A 24,283-nucleotide genomic window follows, 5' to 3' on the forward strand; every position below is an offset into this window, starting at 1 on the left:
CCCGCGGCGCGATGCGGCGCGCCAGCCGAGACTACACCAAGTACTTGCGCGGCTCCGAGGAGCTGGGCAGCGGCGCCGCCCACGAGAGCGCCCCGCCGCCGCCGCCACCGCCGCCGCTGCCGGCCCACCCGCACCCGCCGCCCGCCTCCCGCTCCCTCCTCGCCGCCCTCGTCCTCCTGGGGCTGGGGCAGGTGGTCTGCAGCGTCGCCCTCTTCCTCTACTTCCGAGCTCAGGTAAGCGGCGCCTCTGCTGGCGCCCGGAGATCGCGGCGGGGGGAGGGTGAGGGGGTCGGCGCGGCCCCTTCCCGCTTTCGCGGCGACGTTGGGCGCTGGCAGCCGCGCCTTTGGGGAGCGGCCGGGCAGGGCGGGAGCGTCTTCCTCGCACCCCCACCCCTTTCGGAAGAGGGGAAGGTGCTCGCGTCGGTGGGATTGAGGAGATTAGTTAAAAAAAGAGCAGAGAACAACTTTATCTGGCTCTGAAGTTGGCCCAGGTTTGAGAGGGGGTCAGGCTGGAGGGCTCCCGGGACCCTGCCCGGCCTGCGCTATCGCCTGGTCGCGGATCTGCTCAGCCTGAGGTGTTCTAGGTCGTGCTGCGGCCTAATGGTGCGTACTGACGTACAGGGTTTCTCAGCGAGGTCGGACGTGAGGGGTCCCCGACTCGGGAAGCAGCTTAATGATCCTTCACCTGGAGACTTGCAGGGCTTTGGTTTTTTAACGATCAGCTTTCAGTTACTCACTGGAGAGTGGTTTGGCATGGCTGAGGTCTGGCTGCCATACATGTTTCACCAGCAGGAGACATGTCTTTGAGGAAAAAAAAGCCACCACACAACATCACTTGGGATCGTTTGTCCTTCAGACTGCACAGGGGCACTGCGGAGCGGGGTCTGCGCGTTAGCGGGCATCGGCCGGAGGTGCCCACTGTAGCTCAGGAGTTCCTTTCTGAGAGAGAGCTGCCCCTCGCCCGCTGGGCCCCAAGCCTGCCAGGGGATGCTTCAGAAGAGGCAGAGGTGTGCGCAGAAAGGAGCACAGGGAGGTATCGCTGTGGGAGAGTTGAGGTGACGAGCGGTTAGGCTTTCGGAGAGAAGAGGAGCCTGCTTCTTGGAAACGGCTCGGCTGGCTGGCTGGATTCACTTGCTGCTGGGTCTCTTACCCCATGCGGCTGAGCCTTCTCAGAGGAAGTGGGGGGCTGCCGGCTGGTTGCTTCTCGGGGCTAGGTGTTAGCTTTCTGCTCGGCTTTTTTGTCGGATGCTAATTAGTTCTGTTAATACAGGTCTCACTGCCTTCATGGAAGTGGTACTTCTGTTGTGTGTACTTTTCATTTGAAGTCAGCGGGGAGTGGAAACCTGTTTCTTTCGGTTTACTTTCTAGGTAGATGTGCTTGATCTTGATGTAGCAGACTGGATTTCTTAACAAAGTGCACCCCGAAACCAGATGTTGCACAAATGTATACCCACTTAAAGAGATTAATTGCTATCAAATAGACAGTAACGCTGCTGACCATTTATTATGCAGACCAATGCGTATTTTCTTACAGACAATGGCTTTGCGTTCGCCATTTTTACAAAAATAAAATGGAACAGCAATACAGTACTTAGTTAATCATATCCTGTATGCTTCAGAAGAGTGACATTTAATTTCTGGGACTCATTGTAAAGTAGCTTAAAGCTGCTTGTTTGCTTGACAGTGAAATAAATTAATGCCTACTTCAGCTTGTGGCAGAGAAGTTTTTCACTGCAGATCTGCATGAACTTGAAAAGACAGCTTTGTCAAAACATAGCTCATAGAAATGCACAGCTATACATTGATTAGTAGGCTAGAGAGCCATTGCAATCAAAACAACTAATCAAAGTATACTTTTTGAAAACCCTTTTTTTCCATTCTCTTTACCCTCCCCCCATTATTAAGGACTCTTTCTGGTAGGTTCATGTCAGGGCTTCACACATGCCTAACAAAGGGTAAAAAGAGCTTTCTTACCATAATGACTGTTTTTCTTCTGCTTCCTTGATTTAAAAAATTACATAGTCCGGGTGTAATTCTGCGTTTGGCACCTTAATTCTTTTGCCAGTTTCTTGTTGCTGTAGATTTGGAATAATGCTGTTGGATGGAATCCTTTGCAAACTTGAACTTCCAAAACATCTAAAAGAGATGAGGTAGCTAGATGTAGACTGGACTGAAACCATTGCCTGAAAAATTTCTAAAGGAGAAAATGTCTTCTTTGCCATCACTGAAAAATAGAATAATAAGTATACTTTTGAAGTAAGTACATAATTCACAATAATAAGATATGGTAATCCATATTTGTTCACCGATTTCTTATTGTGAAATAAGATAGATGGAAAAATACAGTAGGTCCTGCAGAAGTTAAGTCTTATTTAACTGTCTTGCAGATTCTTTTATTTATATGGGACATGATCCGACCTCTTTCTTTTGAAAAGATTGCTGTCAGATTTAGTTGTATTAAGCTATCTCAATTTGTACTTTTCAGTACAAATTTCAGCTATCTAAATTTGTACATTAATAACAGAAGTATTATGGTGTATTTTGTTAAAATAATGAGAAGTTGGTAGTAGAAGCTGTGCATCAAAAGATTTGAATTCTTTGGTTGGTGAATTAACCAAATGTGAATTAGCAAGATTTGACTGTATAGGCTGTTATTAAGAAATTACATGTTTTACAAGCTCTTTAAAAGTCTACCTAAGAGGCTGAGTAAACTCTGACTCAGTTTTACCATACACATTTTATCTGTATTTGCATAAAATCATTTGGGCTGGATCATGACACAATATGAGCTGAGACAATAGTTGAGGTTTTGGTTTGTCCTTAGTTTTGTTTATTTTGTGGCTTGAGCATTTGGAATTTCACAAGACACATAACTAAGTCTGACACTGGATTTTCACGGGTAAACACATGTTTGTGGCCAAGAAATAATGCAGCGCAATGCAAATGAGACAATGAGCTGGTATATCTAAAAAGAAAGAAAAAGCTAAGAATTGAATTTTACCAATATTCTGGTAATAGTGTTCTGAAATGTAAAAAAATCAAGATGTTCTGGCTTTTCCTTTTGGACCGTCTTGTGCAATATGCTGAATCCAAGAAATTAAATACTAATGAAATGTGTTGGTCTTAAGTGTTTATTTTGCTTATAATTCATGAGGAGTATTTGTTCATGATGAATGAAAATGCCATGAAAATTTAGTTAGATACTTGGAGCAGCTGGAGATCATCATGTAATAGAGACTCATGCACAGCACAAGGTGAGAGAGCAAAGTATTTTATTTAACTTTCACTGTTAATTGCTAAAGTATAGTCTCCAAAAGCTTTGCTTTTAAACTTTTCTTTCTGGCCCATTTCCTTAATGTACTCAGATCATAAAAAAGTAGGAATTTGGTCGAATGCTGACTGAACTGGAGGGCAGTGGAACAAGCTGGAAGTGCTACAATCCAAATGTGGGGGCTGGATGTCTAACTCCCATAGTGTGACCTGGAGCTCCAAGCTTATCCATTTTTCCCATTAAAAAAAAAGTCTGCAACATGCAAATGTTAAGTATTCTACCACACTGAAGAATTCACACTTGGGTAAATGGGGACATGGAAGACAGATTTTTATTGTCATTTCATGCATCTGTGGAACTCTGACTTTAATGAAAGTATGTTTTTAAACAGTCGCCTTTCAGACTTCATTTAAAGTTTCGTGAACATGCTAGAAAACAGCTTGCTTTTTGGAAGCCTGGAAGAAGCCCTTCTTGGTGGTTAAGAAAGATCGTGGAGTGCAAAGTGGTATTTGATAATCTGGAAGTTGGATTAGTTTTGAAAATAAGTAGTATTTGAAAATACTACTCTAAGGAGTAAGTACAGAATATGATACTGCAACATTGCATAAATGAGGCAGCATTTAATAGGTAAAGTGGGCTGGAATGTATTGTATCTTTTAAAATCAAAATGAATCTTTTTAACATCAGAAAATTGGTTCTTAATTCTGTAAATTCATCTGGTCTCACCCACAATGCTGGAGTTCATTTTGGCTGCCCTGATTTAGGTGAAAGGAGTCCAGAGATGCAACGATTAGAGATGCTGAAAATCAAGGGGCACTGAAAGATTTGATCTGATTCCAAGGTCAGACACAATGGATGTATGCACAATACTAACAGGAAAAATAAGCTAGACACTCATCTATTTAAATAGGTTAATTCCTGTAGGATATTTAGCTTACTTAACGTGTTATAAAGCTTTCTCCAGTATTTTTGATTGCATCTTGATGTTTCTTTCAGGTATTAAATATTTAGGACTTCATGCTGAAGGTCTCTATTCACCTTCTGTGCCTTGCAAGTTAGCAAGCTGATTCCTGTAGACCATTCTGGTATTTCATCTGACTCTTTAGAAGTTCTTCTCAAAACACTTGAACTTGAAAGTTTTGCTGTGCATCACTTCTTGCCCACAGTTTTGGTCTCAGTGCTCAGTAATACTGGTTTACAGCCATGGTAGTTCAGTACATGTTCTTTATAAAGATATAAGATGCAGGATTTCTGAGAATGCCTTTTCAGCCAAGCAAGCTAATTTCCATGGTTAAATGTGGTGAAGACCAGGTATTCTTTGAAAAAGGTAAGGGCGATCAGGTAGGTTAGCTAGTCCCAAGATGAGCGCTTCACCTTATCAAACACTAAATCTCCAGAGACTTGCAGTTTGTCAGGATGGGCTGCACAGCTTTAAGTTGCTGAAGCTATCGGTTACAGTGTTTCCATTAAGCTTTCAATCTTTTAACTGTAGGTGCAGAGATGTTGTTTTTCTGTCTTAAGCCTTCAGCAGATAAACTATAATCTGAGTAAGTGCTTCTGTACAATCTGCTGTTACTGTTGTAGCACAGTGTTGTGTGACACATTTGACTGACTGCTGATGGGTGATAGCTGTAAGTCTACGCTATGCCTGATTTGTCATGCTGGACACTCAGGCCTTTACAAATTTCATGATCTTTGTGTTGTAAAACCTAGTTTTCTTGTCTACTTTTCAGAAGATGTGTTTAAATCCAAAACTAGGGTAATAGTCTCTCACTAGTGGAATTACTGATAAAAATGAGTATCTACTGGCAGTTATTTGCTGTGGCTTTCTATCTTCTATCCTGTGGTGTGTGTGTAGGGGGGAAGAGACATCCAGATCTTGTTGAAGACCCTAATTCCCTCAGGTCTCTAACAATCCCAACATAAGAGGCCCTTAGAATAAGGGGTCCTGTTTTGGGTCTCTCAGTACCAGAGGCGAGTCAACAAACTGGAGAGAGTCCAGCAGAAGTCCACTGTGATAGGTAGGGACCATAGTGTTTCAGAAATGGAGAACTGGATTCTTTGAACCTAAAGAAGAACAGACTAAGGTGAGGGAAGCTACCTAAAGATGGAACCAGGCTCTTCAGAAGTGCCCAGCAAAAACAAGAGACACAGTCATAAATTGCAGCAAGAACAACTGTAGCTGGACATTAAAACCAGTGTTTTTACTCACAATAAAAATTGTTAAATTATATAACAGTTTGCCCAGAGAGGTTGAAAGTCTCCATTGATGGAAATTCCACAAAGCTTGTCTAGACAAGGCCTTGACCAACCTGACCAAAGTTACAAATTGGCCCTTCTTCAAGCAGGGGGCTGGACTAGAGACCTCCAGAGGTACCTTCCAACCCAGGTCATTCTGTATTAACTGCCTTTTAGCAGCTGTTGGTAAACATTTTGCACTTCATTTTTTTTCCTTTCAGTTTACAGTTGATTTTCTGAGTTCTGGATACTAGTGGAACATACTGGGAGAGATGCTTTTAGGGTGCAGTTTTACAGTCATTAAAGCTAGTGCTGTCTTCCTGCTCTTCCATTCTTATGCCTGTCCCTGTACTGGCTCTGATGCTTGTCTGATACCTGAAGTGAGTTGGTTCCAGGGTGCTAATCTTTCAGGAAATTAGATCAGCAAAAATTCCTCACAGGTTATTTATTTAGAAGAGGAGATTGAGAACCAGGAATGAATTTTTGTGATGAAGAAGGTGAATGCACAGAGGTGCTGGTTTAGATCAGCTTAAACAGTTAATGAGGCTGCACTGCACTAGCTGACTTCAGAAGTCATTAGTGTAGTTTTTAGTGCTTAATTCATAAAGCTGTAATGGCTATACACAGATTTTCTTTTGGATTCAGTTGTGTCAGGCCACCCCAGGAAGATGTTATGCCTCCAAGCCATTCTGTAACTCATCTCTACACCTCTGCTCAAAGCCATGGCATCTTCTGATCTTCAGGTGAACCTTTTCTAACCTGTTTCATTCCAAATCTGCAGGGATAACTGAGACAGCTAAACCAGGTCACAGGGGCTGATGTTGGTCTGAATGAATCAGGCAAACAGCTGTCACCTGGAGACTTCAGCAGAAGGATGGACAAGGCAGCATTTGGTGTGAAACAAAGGTTTCTCTGCAGTGTGTGCCTGTTGGATGGCTGCCTGGCTGGTGTAGACTTAAATTCACTTCTGTAATCCTAACCTTATGCTTTTTTGGGGTTAGGGAGTTGAATTTATGTTCGTGTGAACAAATGATATAACATATTTGATTCACTCTGACTGTTTTGTATTCTGCAAAACTTCCTTTTGATGATCTGTTTTGTTCAGTGCTATGTTAAAGGAAACTGAACGTTGGCCAGGCACTATCCATAATGTCTTGGCATTCCCTCATCGTGATTACAAATAATGTATTACCTTTTGTAATTCTCAGATAAAATTGTTTCTTCCACCTTATGCAGAAAGATAGACGTAAATGTTCTTTGTTGGACCAGATGATACGGTTAGAGAACTTAGACAAGGTTTTGAGTGCACAAACCCTTCTTCAAGCCTGAAGTAAAGCGGAATAAATGCCAGTTGAGAACAATTGCTGAGAGTCTTAGGCCATCTCTGAAAGATAGTGGTGAACATCTCCTGAATGTAAAGTATATGGAGTGTGGGGAGAGAGAGTGAAATGGTTTAAATAATGTTTATGCAATTAAACTCTGCCAAGGCACAATCCTAATCCTTGGAATATCCTTCCAATTTATCTAACTGATAGAATTTAGGAGTATTCTAAACTTACAGTTTAAGAGTATATTTGATTCAATCACAAAGACTGACTGCTAAAAATACCTTGCAGATATTCTAGATTTACCAGTCTGTCCCATGAAGCAGAGATGTTTTGTGGTACAGTTTTATCATCTTTTGGTATTTCTGAATTTGTGCTGTCTTACTTGGTGACTGTTTCATGCAGCAATATCTCTTGCCTACAAAATAGTTTCTGTTCTTCTGCTTCGCTTCTTGAAAATGATGTGGTTGATGTTGTACATGCTTTCCCCAAGTTCCTCTACTTGGCATTTGCGTGTCATCTTGCAAACTATAGTTTTTACAGGTAGGATGGCTGTCTATGTTGCCTGCTAAACTAATTGTGATATTGTGCTGAGTGGTCAAAAAATGGAATTCGGGATTATTGATTTTACTGGAAGAGTGGGATTTGTCTTTAACTTTTGGAAGTCAGGTATCCAGTCTAAGCTAATGAACTAGGAAGCTCCAGAAGATAATTCATTCTCCTATCTCTCATGCTTGTTGGATGAAATAACCCTACATGTGGGAACTTTTTCTCTCTTAATTGTTTACAGTGGAAATTTAGATGATAAACTTAGCCAGGTGCCAAACCTTTTAGGTGGTTGAAAATTCTCCCTGACTTAAATGCTCTTAATGTCTCTTGGACAGACACTTAAAACTGTGCTTGTGCTTATATTTTTGTTTCAGATGGACCCTACTAGAATTTCAAAAGAACACGCACACTGTGTCAGAACACTTTTTGGACATCAAGAAAATACAGATTTGCATGATACATCCTTTGAAAATCAAGAAACGAAGTTAATGCCAGAATCATGTAGAAGCATGAAACAGGCTCTCCAAAGAGCTGTGAAGAAGGTAAGTGGCAGACAGACTGTGTGTTCCGTTATTTCATGCTCCTGTTGAACTTACAACAATTTTTCCAACATCTGTGTTCAGAGGTAAGTTCTAGAATAATCGAATGGTGTTCGAATAATCCCTGAAGTTGCATCCAAGATCATATTGCGTTTGTACATGAACCTGGTAGTGGTTAACCAATTCTGTATTCAAACACTTTTTTTTAAGAAAGGAAGACTTGAAGTTGCACTGAGAAAACTATGATTGCAGTTAGCTGATTGGCAATTCAGACATTTGGATGGGCCTGAATGGTAGTCATTTATCCTAATATTTGTATAGGTTTGCTAACACTTTGGATGTTCATAAGAAAGGACAGTTCCACATTGTTTTCAAAGCAATCTTCCTGACTCTGTTTCTGACAAGATTCTCTCAAGTCAAGATCATCAACAAGCAAAATATTGCCTGAAATATAGAGGAGATAACATTTGCTCGTTTCTTACTCTTTCTGCAACCCAAAATGAGGGATAGTATCTCCTTTTTCTTTTTTTTGCTCACTTTGCCAGTTGTCTGTTCTGTGCAGACTATTCCCACACTGGCAGAAGAATGACTTTGCCATACACGATAACTCGGCAGTCTTTGCCCAGCAGTTGAGAATGACAGCTTGTTCCCAAACACAAATGTGATGGTTTTGGCTGGGATAGAGTTAATTTTCTTCATAGTAGCTGGTATGGGGCTATATTTTGGATTTGTGCTGGAAACAGTGTTGATAACACAGGGATGTTTTAGTTACTGCTGAGCAGTGCTTACACAGAATCAAGGCCTTTTCTGCTTCTCACCCCACCCCACCAGCGAGCAGGCTGGGGGTGCACAAGAAGCTGGGAGGGGACACGGCTGGGACAGCTGACCCCAACTGACCAAAGGGATATTCCATACCATGTGACGTCATGCTCAGCATATAAGGCTGGGCGAAGGAGGAGGAAGGGGGGGACGTTCGGAGTGATGGCGTTTGTCTTCCCAAGTAACTGTTATGCGTGATGGAGCCCTGCTTCCCTGGAGATGGCTGAACACCTGCCTGCCGATGGGAAGGAGTGAATGAATTCCTTGTTTTGCTTTGCTTGCATGTGCGGCTTTTGCTTTACCTATTAAACTGTCTTTATTTCAACCCAGGAGTTTTCTCACTTTTACTCTTCCGATTCTCTCCCCTATCCCACCTGGGGGGAGTGAGTGAGCGGCTGGGTGGGGCTTAGTTGCCGGCTGGGGTTAAACCATGACAACAAATAACAAAAGTAGTCAGCTAAAGAAGTCAGCCCTAATGAAGAAGCCTAGGCAAGCTGGATATATGTCACAATCACCTCTTACTGCAGTTACTGCCTCTGATCTCTTTGTGTGTTCATGATAGTGTTTAGTGCTAATTATGGGCTATTTAAAAGTTGAATATGTGCTATGGTATTTGGTTTTCCTGGCTTACCAGGTCCATTACTACTTCTTCACATCTGCATAAGACTCTCAGTTTTTCATAAAGGATATTACATTAGATTTGAGCTGAACTCATGTATACTTTACAGAGTGAATTGTACTTGAGTTAATTATATGCTACTTTAATTCTGCTAATTCTTGCTTTTAACGGAGTACCCTGAGTGGCAGATCTTTTTGTGAACAAAACTTAAAGAAACGTAGGAGTTCATATCTTGTCCCATTTGCTAGCCACTTCTTTGAAAAGCTTAAGGAAAAAAAAAGGGTTAACTCTGTAGGATTAGTTGTATCTTCCAGCATTTTATAGACTCTCACACTACACCTACTTCTGTGTGCTGATATTAGGCTGCTTGTTCATGCAGCTCCCATGACAGAGTAAGGAGTTTGTTACAGTAAGTGAATGGGAAGCCCTGTATTCTGGTCATTCGTTGCTGGTTACTCAACAAAGGCATTGGCTTTACTTGAGGCTGCGTATCCTGCCGTTCTGGATGGAGGTTAAATGCTGCAATGTCCGTGGCCAAGATAAGTAGTGAGTAGGGATAACTTTTTTGGCTGATGATCATTAGTTTGAGAACAATAAAATTTCCCTTGCCAAAGTAATCAAACTCTGAATTTCCTTTGAATATAACAGAATGTATTAAGCAGCTGGGTCAGTGTTCTGGCTGCTTTGTCATCATATATTGATGACACAGAGAAAAATAGGAAAATGCTTGCCTGGGGCTGCATTTGCATCTTTTCAGTATATCAGAGAAGTGAAAGAAACAGTGTTAAGGCAAAATTACACTTTATCATGTTCAGTAAGCTCTGCCTTTCATTGGCTCTGCTACAATGAAGGGCAGAGATGCAGCTCAATCTTACTTCCAGTTGTGCTAGTCCTTTATGTGTGGGAATGCAGCTAATGTGACTTGAAAGAGGTTTCCTATTGTCTGTGCTTTCTTCACTTTCCTGAAGGAGAATCTAATCTGTGTGTGTTTTAAGAACCAGTATCCTTATTTGAATTGGCAGCATGTTAAGTGACTGAAATGGAACACTTTAAAATACCATTTAAGTTTTGTGATTTTTCAATATTTTGTCTTTTGCAATTCAAGCTGTTCAGGAAATGAAAATAGACAACTTGCTTTTTGCTCAGGTTTATGGTCTGGTTACAGCTTTTAGCTTACTGCACTGGTTCTCATCTGTTTTCTTTGCACACCTGTAGACTTAGTGCTTAAATCTAAAGCAGGGATTGATGTTGAAAATGAAAGTGCTCTTATGAAAACCAGTGTAGTAGGGCTGCAAGGTTGGGTCTAGAAACATTTGTCTCCTGAAAAAATAATAATTAAAGATTTTCTTTTAATCAAAATCTAATGGTAAATTCCTTAACATATTCCAGGATAAAAATACTGCTTAGGGAGCAGCTTAGTCAGTAAAAAGCACATTTTCAATATTGCGTATAAACTTTCAAGCGGACGAATAATATACTTTCCTAGCCTGTCTGTTTGCTTAATTTTTTTTGCATGTAACCCTAAAAACCTTTTGGCAGTCCAGATGCACTAACCACAGTTCTTATGAAGTCTGTTATGAGCCTGAAGTAGAAAGGACTACAAACATATCTTGGGTCAATTCATAAGTAACTTTTCTTGGCAATACTCCCAGCTGCTAGCAGCTTGGGGAGTTCAGGCGTAAACTAGTCTCCCACATGGCAACAGAGTATTGCTAGAACTCCAGGACAGCACTTACAAAAAGATCTATATACTTAGCAGACATTTAAAGTGCACATAGTTATGGACAAAGTCAAGGTTTCACGAGTGATTGCTGTAAGTTGTTAAAATGTCACAGTTTCCATCCTACAACCTTACAAGCCTTTTTTTTTTTTCTGCAGGCAATAGACTACTCATTTGGATAGAGATTGTAGTGCTGATCTCTAAACTATCTTCTGATGAATATTGGTTCATGTACTTTCTATTTCACTTCCTTCCTGATTAGCATTCTTCAGATTGTTGAATTTCTGGCAAGATAATCAGATACTTCTTCCTGGTATTAGCTGGACTGAAAGCACTCAGGTAGTAGAAGAAACAACTGCATAAAGGAGCTTTAAGATCACAGCTGAAGTAATACATGAACGTCCAGAGGGCTTCTTTTCTGATTGGTCTCAAAAGGCTACTTACAGCTGCTCGAAGTTGATACTGAGATACTGTAAAAGCCAAAGGAGAGGGACAACCTTTCATAAATGTCACATGTTCAAATGTAGCCTTGTCTCTGCATCCTCAACGTTGGACATAACTTGAAGAGCAAGAGTTGTTTCTGTCTTGAAGATGCTGAGATACTAAGAGTTAAAACCTGCAGCCTGCTGTGGATAAGGAAAGAGCAGTTCCCAGCTTTCCAGGCACTTAAAGCATGACTTTAGCTTTTAAAATGTGAAAGTTTTGCAGCTTCCCAATGGCCTCTTAAACTTTTTGGTCGAAGGAAGACGCATTTTTCATTTTTGTGACTGGCTGCTTGTCTGTTGTTTAAACAGTGACTGTATGAAGGAGATTGGAATGTGGGAAGCAGTCCAGTAGAGCTGACTTGGTGGGCAGTGAGCAAGTGACGCAAAGGCGTACAAGTGCAGCCTATCGAAAGACTAACAGAGTGGTGTGATTTTTTGTGTACAGTTTTTCTAAAAATAACAGCTTGGTAGTGCACATGGTTCTGTGGGTGGCAGTCTTAAGGGAAGTCACTAGTAATATTTTGTCAGCAGTTCTCATGCCATTATAGCAATGCCTTAGTGGCAGGTTCTGTTGAGCTTTTTCTGCTTTCTTAATGGTAGTGTACATCGTGATTAGGTATAAGATGCTTAAAGACATTAAGGTGCCAAAGAATGCAGTTGATACTTTAAAGATTTGGAAAATCCTAGCTCTTAATTCCTTGCAGTAAGGATAGGAAAGCAGTAACGATACCAGGGGATTTTTATATTCCCACTAAGAGGCCATCTTTAGACCTCTGGATACCTTCAGACATCCACTGAACAATGTGGTCCTTGAGTCCTTCAGGGTCAGAAGCAAGTACATGCTAAAATGCTTCTGTAAGGTAGGTTGTGTATCAGCACCTTGGAACTGTAGAAAAAACTGTTGAAGTAAAAAAAAAAATCAAGAGAAGTGTTGAACTACTTATTCTTCAGGAGGGAACCCACAGCTCCATCTCTGTTACATAGGGACTAGTTCATGTATTTCAGCTTCCTTTTGGAAGTCTGGGCAACAGAACACAAAGGAATGTCAAAATTTTGTGGGGCTGGTCAGAATCAAGTAAAGAACTAGACACTAGAGAACTCGGCTGATGGAGGATTTCTGTTTTCTGGCCATGGGCTAGCCACTTCTAATCCAATGACAAGCACACAGAAGAGTCAATGAATATGAGCCAGTCTCCAGCTGTTCGCAGTGTGTTAGTGTTGGGCTCACACTTATAATCTCCCTTTTGTTGTAATGACACTTGCATTCCTAATTGCATAGTAGCATAGCTTCAAGAGGAGTACAGGAGAGTGTTCCTGTCAGAGGGGGATGCTCCTGGGAAACAGGAAAGTAGGCTCAAGACTGTCAGGACAAGGAGAGTTGTGGACCCAAGTCTTCCTGGGTAGCTGTTCTGCTTACCAAGTGGTGATGTTGCAGATGAACAGTACTACCAACAGTTAGAATGAAAGCAGCTCAGGCTGCATTTCATGAGCCTTTCCACATGGAAGATGAGCTGAGTCAGGCTGCTAGATCTCAGAAGGTGAGGTACCCAGCTGCTCAAGCTAGAGCATCTTTGGAAATATGCAGAAGCAGAACTCTATACTCCCAAGAAAAATGTAGGTTAAGAGGAGGATGGCAATTGGCCAGTTCAGGGACTTCAAGGGCTATGCAATTACCAACCATGGGATTTTTTTTAGTATCGGTTTAGATAATAGGAGATTAAAATGTACATAGCTCTTTTTGGATCTGCCTAGTAGCCTGTCCAGGATTATCACATCCCCCAGAACGAAAGGATACGAAAGCAGACTTGACATCTGAGAAGTTTCCGTTAAGAAGGCAAGAAAACAAAGCAGTCCCCCCTTTCTAGGGAAAGGGTTAGGAGTACGTGTGGTGCAGTACTGTCTGAGAATGTAGTCTATCTCCCAGTCTCTTTTACCTCTTTTACCTCCTGTTCTCTTCAGAGGCTTTTGCTGCTTTTCGCAGTATCTAGTACTTGCAATTTTTTGTTGTCTTCCTACTTCTGAGGAAGTTAAAGAGCTCAAGTGTGGCTAGAGGCTGATGCTGGTGTGCAGCTCCTAGAATTGAGCTTCATTTTCATGCTCCTAGAATTGACATTGAAGTAGGAAGATCAGAGAGGGGAAGTGAATGTAAATGGGGGAGGTGGACATGAGTTTTGCTTCTTTTGAAGTTGCAATTCTGCTTTTCTTCTCGTCTCTACAGCAGAAAGCATCTCAATGATTCTTATCTACAAAATCAGCATATCTCTGCTGAAGTGTTATGCTTTGATAGTCATTCTACAACTTCCATACTGCTGTGGCTTTTCATTTTGGTTTAACATTTAAGCACCTACTGAAAGGGGAAAGTGAGAGTAATAAGTGTACTGGCTAAGGCGTTACTGTGGCTGCAAAATTTCATAAAAGCAGGACTTTAGGTGTTTTCAAAGCAGGATTTCAAATTCTAAAACACCGCAGTGATTGAGAGCACAGTGGAACATTGCTGATCTGGCCAAATCTGAGGCGTATTGCATATACAGGTATTGAATCAGACGAACAGCAGTATGTGTCACATAAAGACAAAACAAAGGACCACTTTTAGGTTTCAAAGATGAGATATGATTTGGTATATTCAGCAAAATGTTTCCTTTTACTAAACAACGTCTTGATGGCTCCATAGTTGAGGTATTCGGAATAGCAAGTAGAATGTTACCCCTGCTTTTTAGAAAACGGAGATGAAGAGAGTCATGGGGGAACAGGGGACAGAACTGAGGATTGAACCTAATATTACCAAGACTTGGTCCAGCCTTGTAACAAGAACAGGCTGTTTAGATTTTTGAAAACTGCTGTTTGTATGTTTTCTCAAGAGGAAAACAGGTGTGGATTATTAAAAGCAAGGCTTTTTGTGGTGCCCGATGTCTGTTACTTGTGCTGTTCTTGGTTTTGGGTAACATGGGTTTCATTCATATTAAAATTCATCTGCAGTTTTGAAGAATGCATACTTCCAAACTCTGGCACCCAGTCCACTTGGCCCAGTACAGATATGGAAGATGCTTAATCCTTCAGTTCCTGCATACCTTGTTAGAAGTGAGCCTTGATTATAAAGCCTTGTAGTCTTGCAACCTTCCCTATTAGTAGTCAAGTGTGAGGGGTGGAGGTTTTCATTTACCTTGTCACAAATGAAATTCAGAGCTTAGCTTTCCTTAGTTGTTAGTGTGATTACACTCCAGTCCCTATGTAGAACTGTCTCTTTCATTACCTTTTGACCCCAAGTAGTTAAATCGGTTCATAAACTCCATTGTTTTATGTGATGCATTCTTAGCAGTCATTGTTCCATTATACTTAGAGAAATATTCCAAATGCAATAAGTAGGAAAGGTTGTAAATGTCCTGTTGCCCCTACTTCAATAAATAGTGCAGTGATCATACACACCCATACATCATTCCTATCCACCTTTATCAGATGTATTGGACAGAGGAAGTAATTTGATTGTGGCAGCTAAACTGTGTGTTCATATTATACATCATGTAAATATGAGAATATGTATCCCAGGCATCTGAATATACTGTAGGTAGAACTACCCCCACATATACGTACACACAGAGTGATGTAATTGTGCAAACTACCTGCAATACACAGACAACATCAAAGCAATGGCTCTTTCTCATTTTAGGAAGTCCAGCATGTCATGGGAAGAGCACCACCAAGACCAGAAAAAGGTAGGTGCCAATTTATGAATAAGAAATATTTTAGTTCTCCTAAACTTGTCTTTCTGAGGTAATGCAATTCTTTTATCTCTAGCTGCAATGGAGGCATTAGGAATGGATCTGTACAAGAGAAACAAACCTGAGAAGCAGCCTTTTGCCCATCTCATTATTGATGATAAGAATATTCCATCTGGTAAGTTCAGTTTTAAGTGAATACATCCAATGCTACTATAAATGTATTAAACAGTGAAGTATATGAAAATAGTTCAGCAATACCAGCAACAAACTGGGATTTCAGAAATGGCTTTTGACAATGAGAAGAAATTGGATGGGTTAAAGGATTTCAGAGGCAGCAGGGGTAGTGTTAAGAGGAGGATAGCTCGCCTTTGCCTCAGCTATCTTACATCAGTCTGTTATGTGCTGAATGGCCTCCATTTCAAATGACCAGTTTTCATGATCAAGCTCTGAGGGCTTGGCCTGCCTCTTTGTACTGTCTTCAGGTGAGGAATGGAGATACGCATTGAAGTCTCCTCTGAAGTTTCTTATTTTCTTTGACTAGTAGGGCTCATCTGGAGTTCTTCGCTCACTGGACGTCAGCTATAGGTACACATACACACAGATGTGTACATACATACATACAAAGATATACCAGCACAAAAATTGGCCAGAATCCAGATCTTGCAGGTTGGAAGATGTTCTGCTTCCATTGAGTCTAAGATTTTTTGGTCCTGTTGTCAGATGAAGAAATGTGTTGTTTTCTGTTGTAAAATTCAAGAATGTCTTACATCCACCTATTCAGCCCTTCACAGCAACACTCCTTTTGTGTGCTGAAGTGTAATCAGGTCTGTACTGGGTGACCCAGCATTTGTCTTCCGGGTGGATCTGGAGGCTGAGAATCTTACATGAATACACAACACACATGCACGTCAGGTGCCCATCAGTGTAAGAACTAGCCATAAAAGAAGCACACCTTTCATTTTGAGGTGTTGAAAACCTAGAACTGCAATCCCAATGTCATTATTATAACTTGCCTGCTAGTTCCCTGCCCTCTGTGGGTACGTTGCACTCTCATAGCATACGGCTGAATTTATAGCAAGTGTTTCCTTCTGCTAATGGCATGTTGAGAAGGTTTTGTCATATTCCATTCATTATTATGTTGCAGGGCTGGTCTAGACTTTTTCACATCAAGACTCCCAGGGCCTTCCTGATGTTCAGACATGCCAAAGCTTCACAAGGATCTGTCTGCATCCATCTAGTCCAGTAGCAGGAAGATCAAAGATCGTAGCATTGTACTCTGAGCAACAGGGTTTCTGGTCAGTGTGTTGGCTTGGGTGCAGTATGTTTCTGAGCTATCAAATAGGGGGAAAAAATGTTCCTGTGGTTTTATCTGCCCCTATGGTAAGAGGATGGCATTCTTCTGTCTTGCCAGAGCTCTTATTCCCTACCCACAGGTATCTTTGGATGGCTTTGGGAATATCCTCGCTAGTACAATATGAGGGAACGAGACATGAGTCTGCCTTGGAACACTCTCCAGAGGAAAAGATTAATTCCTACAATTTTAAGATATTTTAGTACTGTTTCCTTTTTTTGCCCTGGGGCACTGTCAGTTGAGATTTTTCTCTCTGTATTCTCAACACAACAATCAGTATTGGTGCGGTAGAAGTAAACCAGAGTTTATTCTGAAGCTATCAGACAGAGGATCTCGAGATAGAAGGGGGCATTAATCACCGCTGAAGATGTTAATTAAGCTATGCGCATTGCTTTTCTGTTTTATATAACCAAACCGAAGGGGAATGCTGTGTTGAGGCTTGAAATCTGAGATTTCAGCAGCCTGCATACCTTGCTCTTGCTCTGTTTAAAGACAAAGCACTTCTGCTCACAAGGAGTTAGCTTCTTGCCTGGAGGGATAGGATTCTTTCTCCCTTCAAGTGCTTTGGCATTGCCAAGATCCAGAGCTTTATAAGCAGAGAGCATAAGCAGCTTGTCAGATGGCAGTCAGAACTTCTACAAGCTTTCTTATTAGCTCAAATGCCTCCTGACAAGCTTCTATTTCAGTCAGATTTTGGCTTTTGACATAGGTCAATAGTAGAAGATGCAGTATCAGTAAACTTGTCTTAGCATTTTGCCTTTTGAAGGATTCAATTAATTTACTAGTCATAGAGACAGATCACTTACATCTACAGAAGTAGAGTGTGTCAGTGTCACACTTTGTGAAATCTGCCTTTTCCTGTAGGGAACGTATTTGCTGTCTACCTGGATGTTGCTGTAAACTGTATTTTTATCAGGGCTAGCAGCTGATAATTTTTACTGTTGTGCATCACTGCATTAACCTTGTAGGGAGTGACTTAGCACATCTGTGGGTAATGGCAACGGAGGCATTGCTTTTGCTTGCTCTCTTCGCTTTTTTTTTTTAATAGCACAGGCTGCAGGAACTCTCAGAAATACAGTGCCCGTGACAACAAGCTGCTTTGTTTCTCCTTGGAGCAGATCAACCCCTTACCAATGTGATGAGTTGGACATACTCCCTCCTGATCTGGCACGTGTGGCTTCTGCCTCTTTTGGAAGAGCATTGCCAGGATGTTAATCATGAGCACAGCTTCTGCGGTCCTTGTGGACATTGCAGCAATGAGGTGCTGCATCCTTATGGATAGCTGGAACCCTGAACCTACTGGTTGTGAGGCACTTCAGTATCATGCTCACTGGTATGAGGCAGTACCCACTTTGCTGGGTGGAATAGAGGTTAATGACAGGCATAAAGCATGAAGAATTTGCCTGAGGGTCACAAGGAGTTTTTCTCTCCCATCCTGTTTCCTGTGACTGCAAATGGCAATTTCTGTTTTCTTCCCCTGATTCCTTACTGTACATGTCTGAAATCCTTCTAAATTGTTTTATGCCATCCGTGAGTCTGGACAGATCTGTTCTTAGTATTTTAAGGTTCTCTACTGTTATCACTCTGATCCACAGTAAAGTCAGGAAAAAAAAAATCAGTCTTCATCACTGTCAAACAGGATTTTATTTTAAGTAGTTTGCCACTGAATACCCTTCATGAAGGGGCACTGAGCAGTGCCTGTGAGGGAACATTTTCTTTTACCTGGTTCACAATAATATCAAGCCTTTTGCAGCTGCGGGAGTGTGAGGGAGGGGGGAAAATAACCCTTCCCAGGTCTTGGTGTCCCCACCCATCATTTGGCTGCAGAAGCCATAGTGGTTTGGCTTGCTGTGTGTATTTTCTAGGTTTGCTGCTTAGGTTAAAGCTGGATGCTTGCTGGTTGCTTTTTACCAGAGCTCACTATAAATGCTACCTAGGTTTTAAATGAAAACAGTGAGTTTTGGTTTATAAATTGATTACAGAAATTAGTCACAGTTTGAAGGAGAAAATCACAAACAGAAATAAATGTAAATGTTAAATATATCATTTGGGATGTGAATGGATACCTTTAGCTGTCTAAAGAAATGGTGTAGTATTCCGAGCTATTTACAGCTACAGGTTCGGCTTAGCTGCCCTTTGCCTCCAAAACAGTTTTTCAGAGTAAACAGTGCTTTGGTCCTTCCCTCAGGCTTTATTTATACCTGAAAGCTACTAGGATGCAAACAAATTATCAATACAGGGGGATACTTTCTCCTCTGTTCCCCTCCCATCATCTTTCTTCTTACTAATTAATTTTATTGAAACTCATTTCTATTAGTCTTAGTTCATGCTCACAAATATCCAAGACATTGATTTGTCTTCAGTTAACAGAAAAACTGTGTATTATCTTGACTTTTTTTTAAATGCTTTTTACCATGTCTGGAAGGTTATCTTACTCATTATCTCTCTGACCTCCTCCTTCTCTGTCAACATGACTTACCTTGTGCTATGTTTTTCATGGCTCTGTAGTAAATTTTATCACAAGATACTGTATTGCAGCACTTTTGACTGTCCCATGGCTTGGGTTCTGTTTCAGAATTTCTGATATATGGACAGCTGATTTGGCACTTGTATGTTCCAGTTTTCTCCTCTGCCTGTGTTTTGGGGTACTGATTGTTTTGTTGTCTCCAGATTTGGCTGTATTACCACCAGAAGTGCTGAGAGCCTGCTCGCTCCTTCCATTAAAGGTTGCATGGCATAACTCCTACCAATGCAACTTTGTGCTGGGCTGCTGGCTATGGCATGCCTCTTCTGAAGCTCTGAATTGCGGCAAAATGCCCATCCGTCTCGGTTAATACAATCATAGCATTATAATTTAGATTGGAAGGGACTTCCAGAAGTTATCTAGGCTAATCCCCTGCTCAAAACAGATATGGTTATCTTCCGTCATCTCTTGACCTGTCCCTCCACCTAACCATGGATGAATGATGCATATTCCCCTCAACACCAAAACAACGTGAACAAACTTTACCCAGAGCCCCTCTCAGCATCTCAATTACAAGCGACTGTGGCACCTATTTTCTCTCTTCCCCCTTCTTCAGCAGAGAATCATGCATTCCCACTAAGCATTTCTTCAAAATTGCTACTTGATTAAGACTGGCAACTAAAAAGTTTACTTGCCAGGTAAATAAAATCTGCCTAGCAACTACCCAGTGTGCCACCAGTCAGTCACAGCATGCCAGCATGCCTTTCTGTTCCATCGTATGTATACATTCCTGTCCTGTATCTCTGATGTGCCTCTCCTTTGATCCAAGTAGTGATTTCTTGCCTATCCTCCTCATTGTGAAGGTGGCCCAACCTCCTTGGGGCAGTATTTCTGGCAGACTTAACACTGTGCACAAGAAGTTCTACAACTTCCTCAGCTATGCCCAGTGCTTGCAGGTGAAAAATTCCAGGCTAAGAGACTTAAGATCTTAGTGTCGCTTCCAATTAATTAATGGTTTTCAGAAGGTTTTTTTGAGGCACTGCAAAGAAGATGGCTTCTCTGTATGATTTTGCTTGTATAATTTCTACCTGGTTGTACTGGAGCCATAGGTGAGCAACTATTTATGATCTGCCTTTGACAGCCTGTGCTTTGCTCAAGTCTTTCTGGAAGAATGCCAGAAGTTTTTTGTTCTGGACTACTATTAAAGTACTCCTCTCACACGCAGAAGTTGCTTGCCCTTGGCAGTTAGGGAAGACTCATAGCTCTTAAATTCCTCTGTCCCTACTTCCCCTCATGTCTTTCTGCACAAACAAATCCAAGAGACATCTTTTTAAGTAATCAAATACACTTGGGGCTTTTCCCCAGCATGCTTGTGAGTGCTTATGGTTCTGGGGCATGCCTTGATACATGCTTGGAGGAGAGGGCACTGAGCCCTGCCATATGTCATGGAAATCTTGGTGGGAATAGATTGGTTTGGTTTGATGTTGGGAGAATAAGGTACTGAATATTCCAAGCAGGCATTTAGATGCACTGGGAGCCTAAGGTGTAAGGTCTTCTGGTGCCTGTGTGGGTGGACCCACTGCTGTGGGTGGACCCACTGCTGTGGGTGCCTCAGGGGGAGCAAATGGAGTTAGTCTTGTGTGCTGAAAACTGCTAGTGGTTAGGAGGACGTTGGCCAACTCTCATCTGTTGTGTAATATCCTGCGTATTACACTGAACAAATGTTAGTGGCTTGTGCGTATCAGGAAGGGTCAGGGCCTGTGTGGCTTTCTCAGGACAGTGCTGTTTTCTCTGTGGGCCTGCCCGTGAGCCTTGGCTGGATCTTCTCCTCCCACTGTTGCCTATTCCTCTGTTTTTGCAGGTAGAGGCTGTGAGATGAGGTGGGTGCTATAATGGGATGGTGGTGAAGCTGGAGAGGTGGAGAGGACTGAGGGATGTGTGCTGCAGGGCATGCTCCTCAACAGAAAATACTGTGATAAACCTCTACAAAATACATGAGCTGCAGTAGCAATGCTATCTGGGCTGGTGTTGCAGGCTGCTTGTTAACACTGTGCCACCAAAACCAAACCGAAGTGTCAAATGTGACCAGGTTTGGAAGGAAGACTCAAATGCTCTCTCTCAGTGCCTATCTGACCTCCTGCCAGGCCATCTCTTAGCACAGCCTCAATAGTAGAATCAAGAATATCTTGAGTTGGAAAGGACCCGTAAGGATCATCAAATCCAACTCCCTCCTCCTTGCAGGACTACCTAAAACTAAATCATGTGACTAAGAGCATTGTCCAGATGCTGCTTGAACTCTGACAGGTGTGGTGCCGTGACCGCTTCCCTGGGGAGCCTGTTCCAGTGGTTGACCACCCTCTCAGTGAAGAACCTTTTCCTAATGTCCAAAGAACGTGTTCCTAATGTCCAGGATCTACATGAAAGGACATCTGAGATTTGACCAGCTTGAAACCTCCAAGCAATGATACAATGTGGATATGTGATGATAGCACCCACGAGGTGCCTTTCAGGCCGGAGTTCCTGGGGAACATCTGTACATGTATATGTGAAGTTAGCTTTCAGTAACAGTGCTGAGCTGACAAACGAATCAAAACATCTCCAGTCTCTCAGCTCCTTTTCGTTCTCTTCACAGAGCATTTAGTCACCTTAACAGATAAGGGACAGCTTCCTGTTTACCAGGCCACCATCACACAGGCAGAGCTGAAAAGGCTTATGTGTATTTGTTAGAAGGAATTCAATAATGCCTGTTTACATATGTTAATTCTATAAATCTGTCCTTTTTGGTAGTCCGACTTGGTAACTGCTATACGTGTACTTTGATTCCCGCATGCATGATGTTCTATGGAGAGACAGAGAATATTATCATAATTTTCTTTCCTAATTTGTGGATTTCCAGCTTAAGACAACTTGAAGGGGACTGTTCTCCTCCAAGGCAAGCTCATTGTTTCTAGTTTGAAGCTTAAGATACTTTAAAATAAATAAAAATAAGAAAAGAAAAGAAAAAAGCAATGCATCCAGAATCACATCTGTTTTCCTAAAGCTCTTTTTCCACGACCTTCCACTAGTTATTAGACAAAGAAACTGAGTTTACCTTCTGAATAGCTATAATTGCCCACCTTATAAGTATTTGTACAATTATCAAAGAATTAGGATTGTGCTGTGGGCCACTATCCTCGATATCTAGGATGTGACTAAACCAGATTGTGGAGCCTTATTCTGGTATATGCAAGCACTGGGTTAAGTCTAAACATTGTTTTTGCATAAAAAGATTTGTTATGTCATAAATACTTAAAGTGCTATCTAAAGTCTGGGCAACTTATTGTGTAGTACTGAAGATGCACAATTGTATTGATTTTTTTCCCCATTTTTTTTATGTTCTCAAATGAAAATATTTAACTTTGTACCACTACAGCCACAAGAACATAAAATATGGGAAGGTTTCATAAGCTTTCTCTTTGGGCAATTAGCAGTTTAACTTGTTTTCAGATTTTGTGTAGTTATTCCTTGCAAACACTTACAGGTTAAAAACTGATAACAAGATTTGTTGATTAGTAACTTTTCTTTTCAAATTCCTCTCAAGTATGTGTTACTTTAATAGAGTTTTAGGTGGAACGCTATTTCTATACAGAGCTTGTTGCATGTTTGCTTAGCATAATCAAACTGTTGGCCAAGTAAATGTTTTGTACCATGGTCCACCAGCTGTTCTGGTGGAGGGCAGACAGTTATAAATAGCAAGCAAAATATGGCAGTACATGATGAGAAAAGGAAATTTCTTATGAATTTTTATCACAATTGTCTAATATTCACTTTAGCCTATATAACTGTAGTTGCTATTGATTCAAAAACCCGGGGATTGCTTTCTAAATGTTGAGTTTTGTTCAATGTTTATAAATAATTATTTTTTTTCTCCCCTCTCTTCAGGAACTCGCAAAGTGAACCTCACATCCTGGCACCATGACAAAGGCCAGGCAAACTTATCAAATATGACATTCAGTGATGGGAAGCTAATTGTTAATCAAGATGGATTTTACTACCTTTATGCCAACATTTGTTTTAGACATCATGAAACTTCAGGAAACCTGACTAAAAGAGGGCTTCAGCTGATGGTGTATATGACTAAGACAAACCTTAAAATAAGGCGCTCTGATGTGTTGATGAAGGGAGGAAGCACCAAATACTGGTCAGGGAATTCAGAATTTCATTTTTATTCTGTCAATGTAGGAGGGTTTTTTAAATTAAAATCTGGTGAAATGATAAGTATCCAGGTATCAAACCCATTGCTACTGGATTCATCACAAGAAGCAACTTATTTTGGGGCATTTAAAGTAAGGGATTTAGACTGAATCTTTCGTTAGTGTGCTGAAAATTGTTTGGGTTTTTAGTGGTCCAGAAACAACTTGAACACAGAACTGAAAATCTTTTGCAACCCAATTGCATCTGTATAAGCCATATATCTGTAAAGACACGTTTTTGCCCTGTGCTGACTCCAGTGGGAGTCCCACAAATGCACAGAAGGGCAAAATTACATAGTTCTGATTCAGTCTTATAGCAGTTTTACTTCATATGTCTCCACTGGCTTCAGTAGAGTCATTATGACTTTTACATTGTTGTAGTTGAAATCAGAGCAATTAATATTATTCAACTTCTGTTTCCAAGTTCTGCCCTGACTTTTTAACCTGTGCTACTCTTACTAGTTTTGGCGCGAATACAGGCAGGACAGAACTTGGGTCCCAACTTGCATTTAGGGCTCAATTTTGCTTGGGCTTGAGCGTTCTGACCCTGAGACGGCAAAGATTGTGAAAGTATGACTAATCCCATTGCATTTGATGTGGCTTTTCACATGCTTAGTTAAGCCTGTTCTTGTTTTGCTGGATTAGTGTTGGAGAGCTCAGGCCATGGCAGAAATGAGTTGCGGAACACCTAAACGGTTCAATTTAAGTTTTTACCTGATTAAAAGGGCTATTCCAGGAAGAAGGGAGATCATCCGGCCTTGCAGTTCTAAAAGGTTAATTACAGATAATTTTTATTATTGTTGCACAGTTAATTGCAAATATAGACTGCCAAAATACGGTGTGCCTTTAAAATATTACATTGTGCCAGAACCTGCAAAGACATTTTTTAGACAAAAAGTATGTATTTTTATATTATGTAATATCTAAAGTTATATTTCAGGTGTAATGTTTTGTGT

At 41.2% G+C, this 24,283-nt stretch overlaps 1 protein-coding gene across 1 annotated transcript; it reads left to right on the plus strand.

The window, feature by feature from the left end:
• The first annotated feature begins 11 nt into the window (after nt 1-11).
• TNFSF11 (TNF superfamily member 11) lies at nt 12-24,283 on the plus strand. The gene is made up of 5 exons (XM_075139835.1): nt 12-233; nt 7,757-7,924; nt 15,229-15,274; nt 15,357-15,455; nt 23,017-24,283. Exons 1-5 carry the CDS (start codon nt 12-14, stop codon nt 23,436-23,438), a joined length of 957 nt encoding a protein of 318 aa, XP_074995936.1. The 3' UTR covers nt 23,439-24,283.

This window comes from Calonectris borealis, chromosome 1 (genome assembly GCF_964195595.1).
Source record: "Calonectris borealis chromosome 1, bCalBor7.hap1.2, whole genome shotgun sequence".
Lineage (NCBI taxonomy): Eukaryota > Metazoa > Chordata > Aves > Procellariiformes > Procellariidae > Calonectris > Calonectris borealis.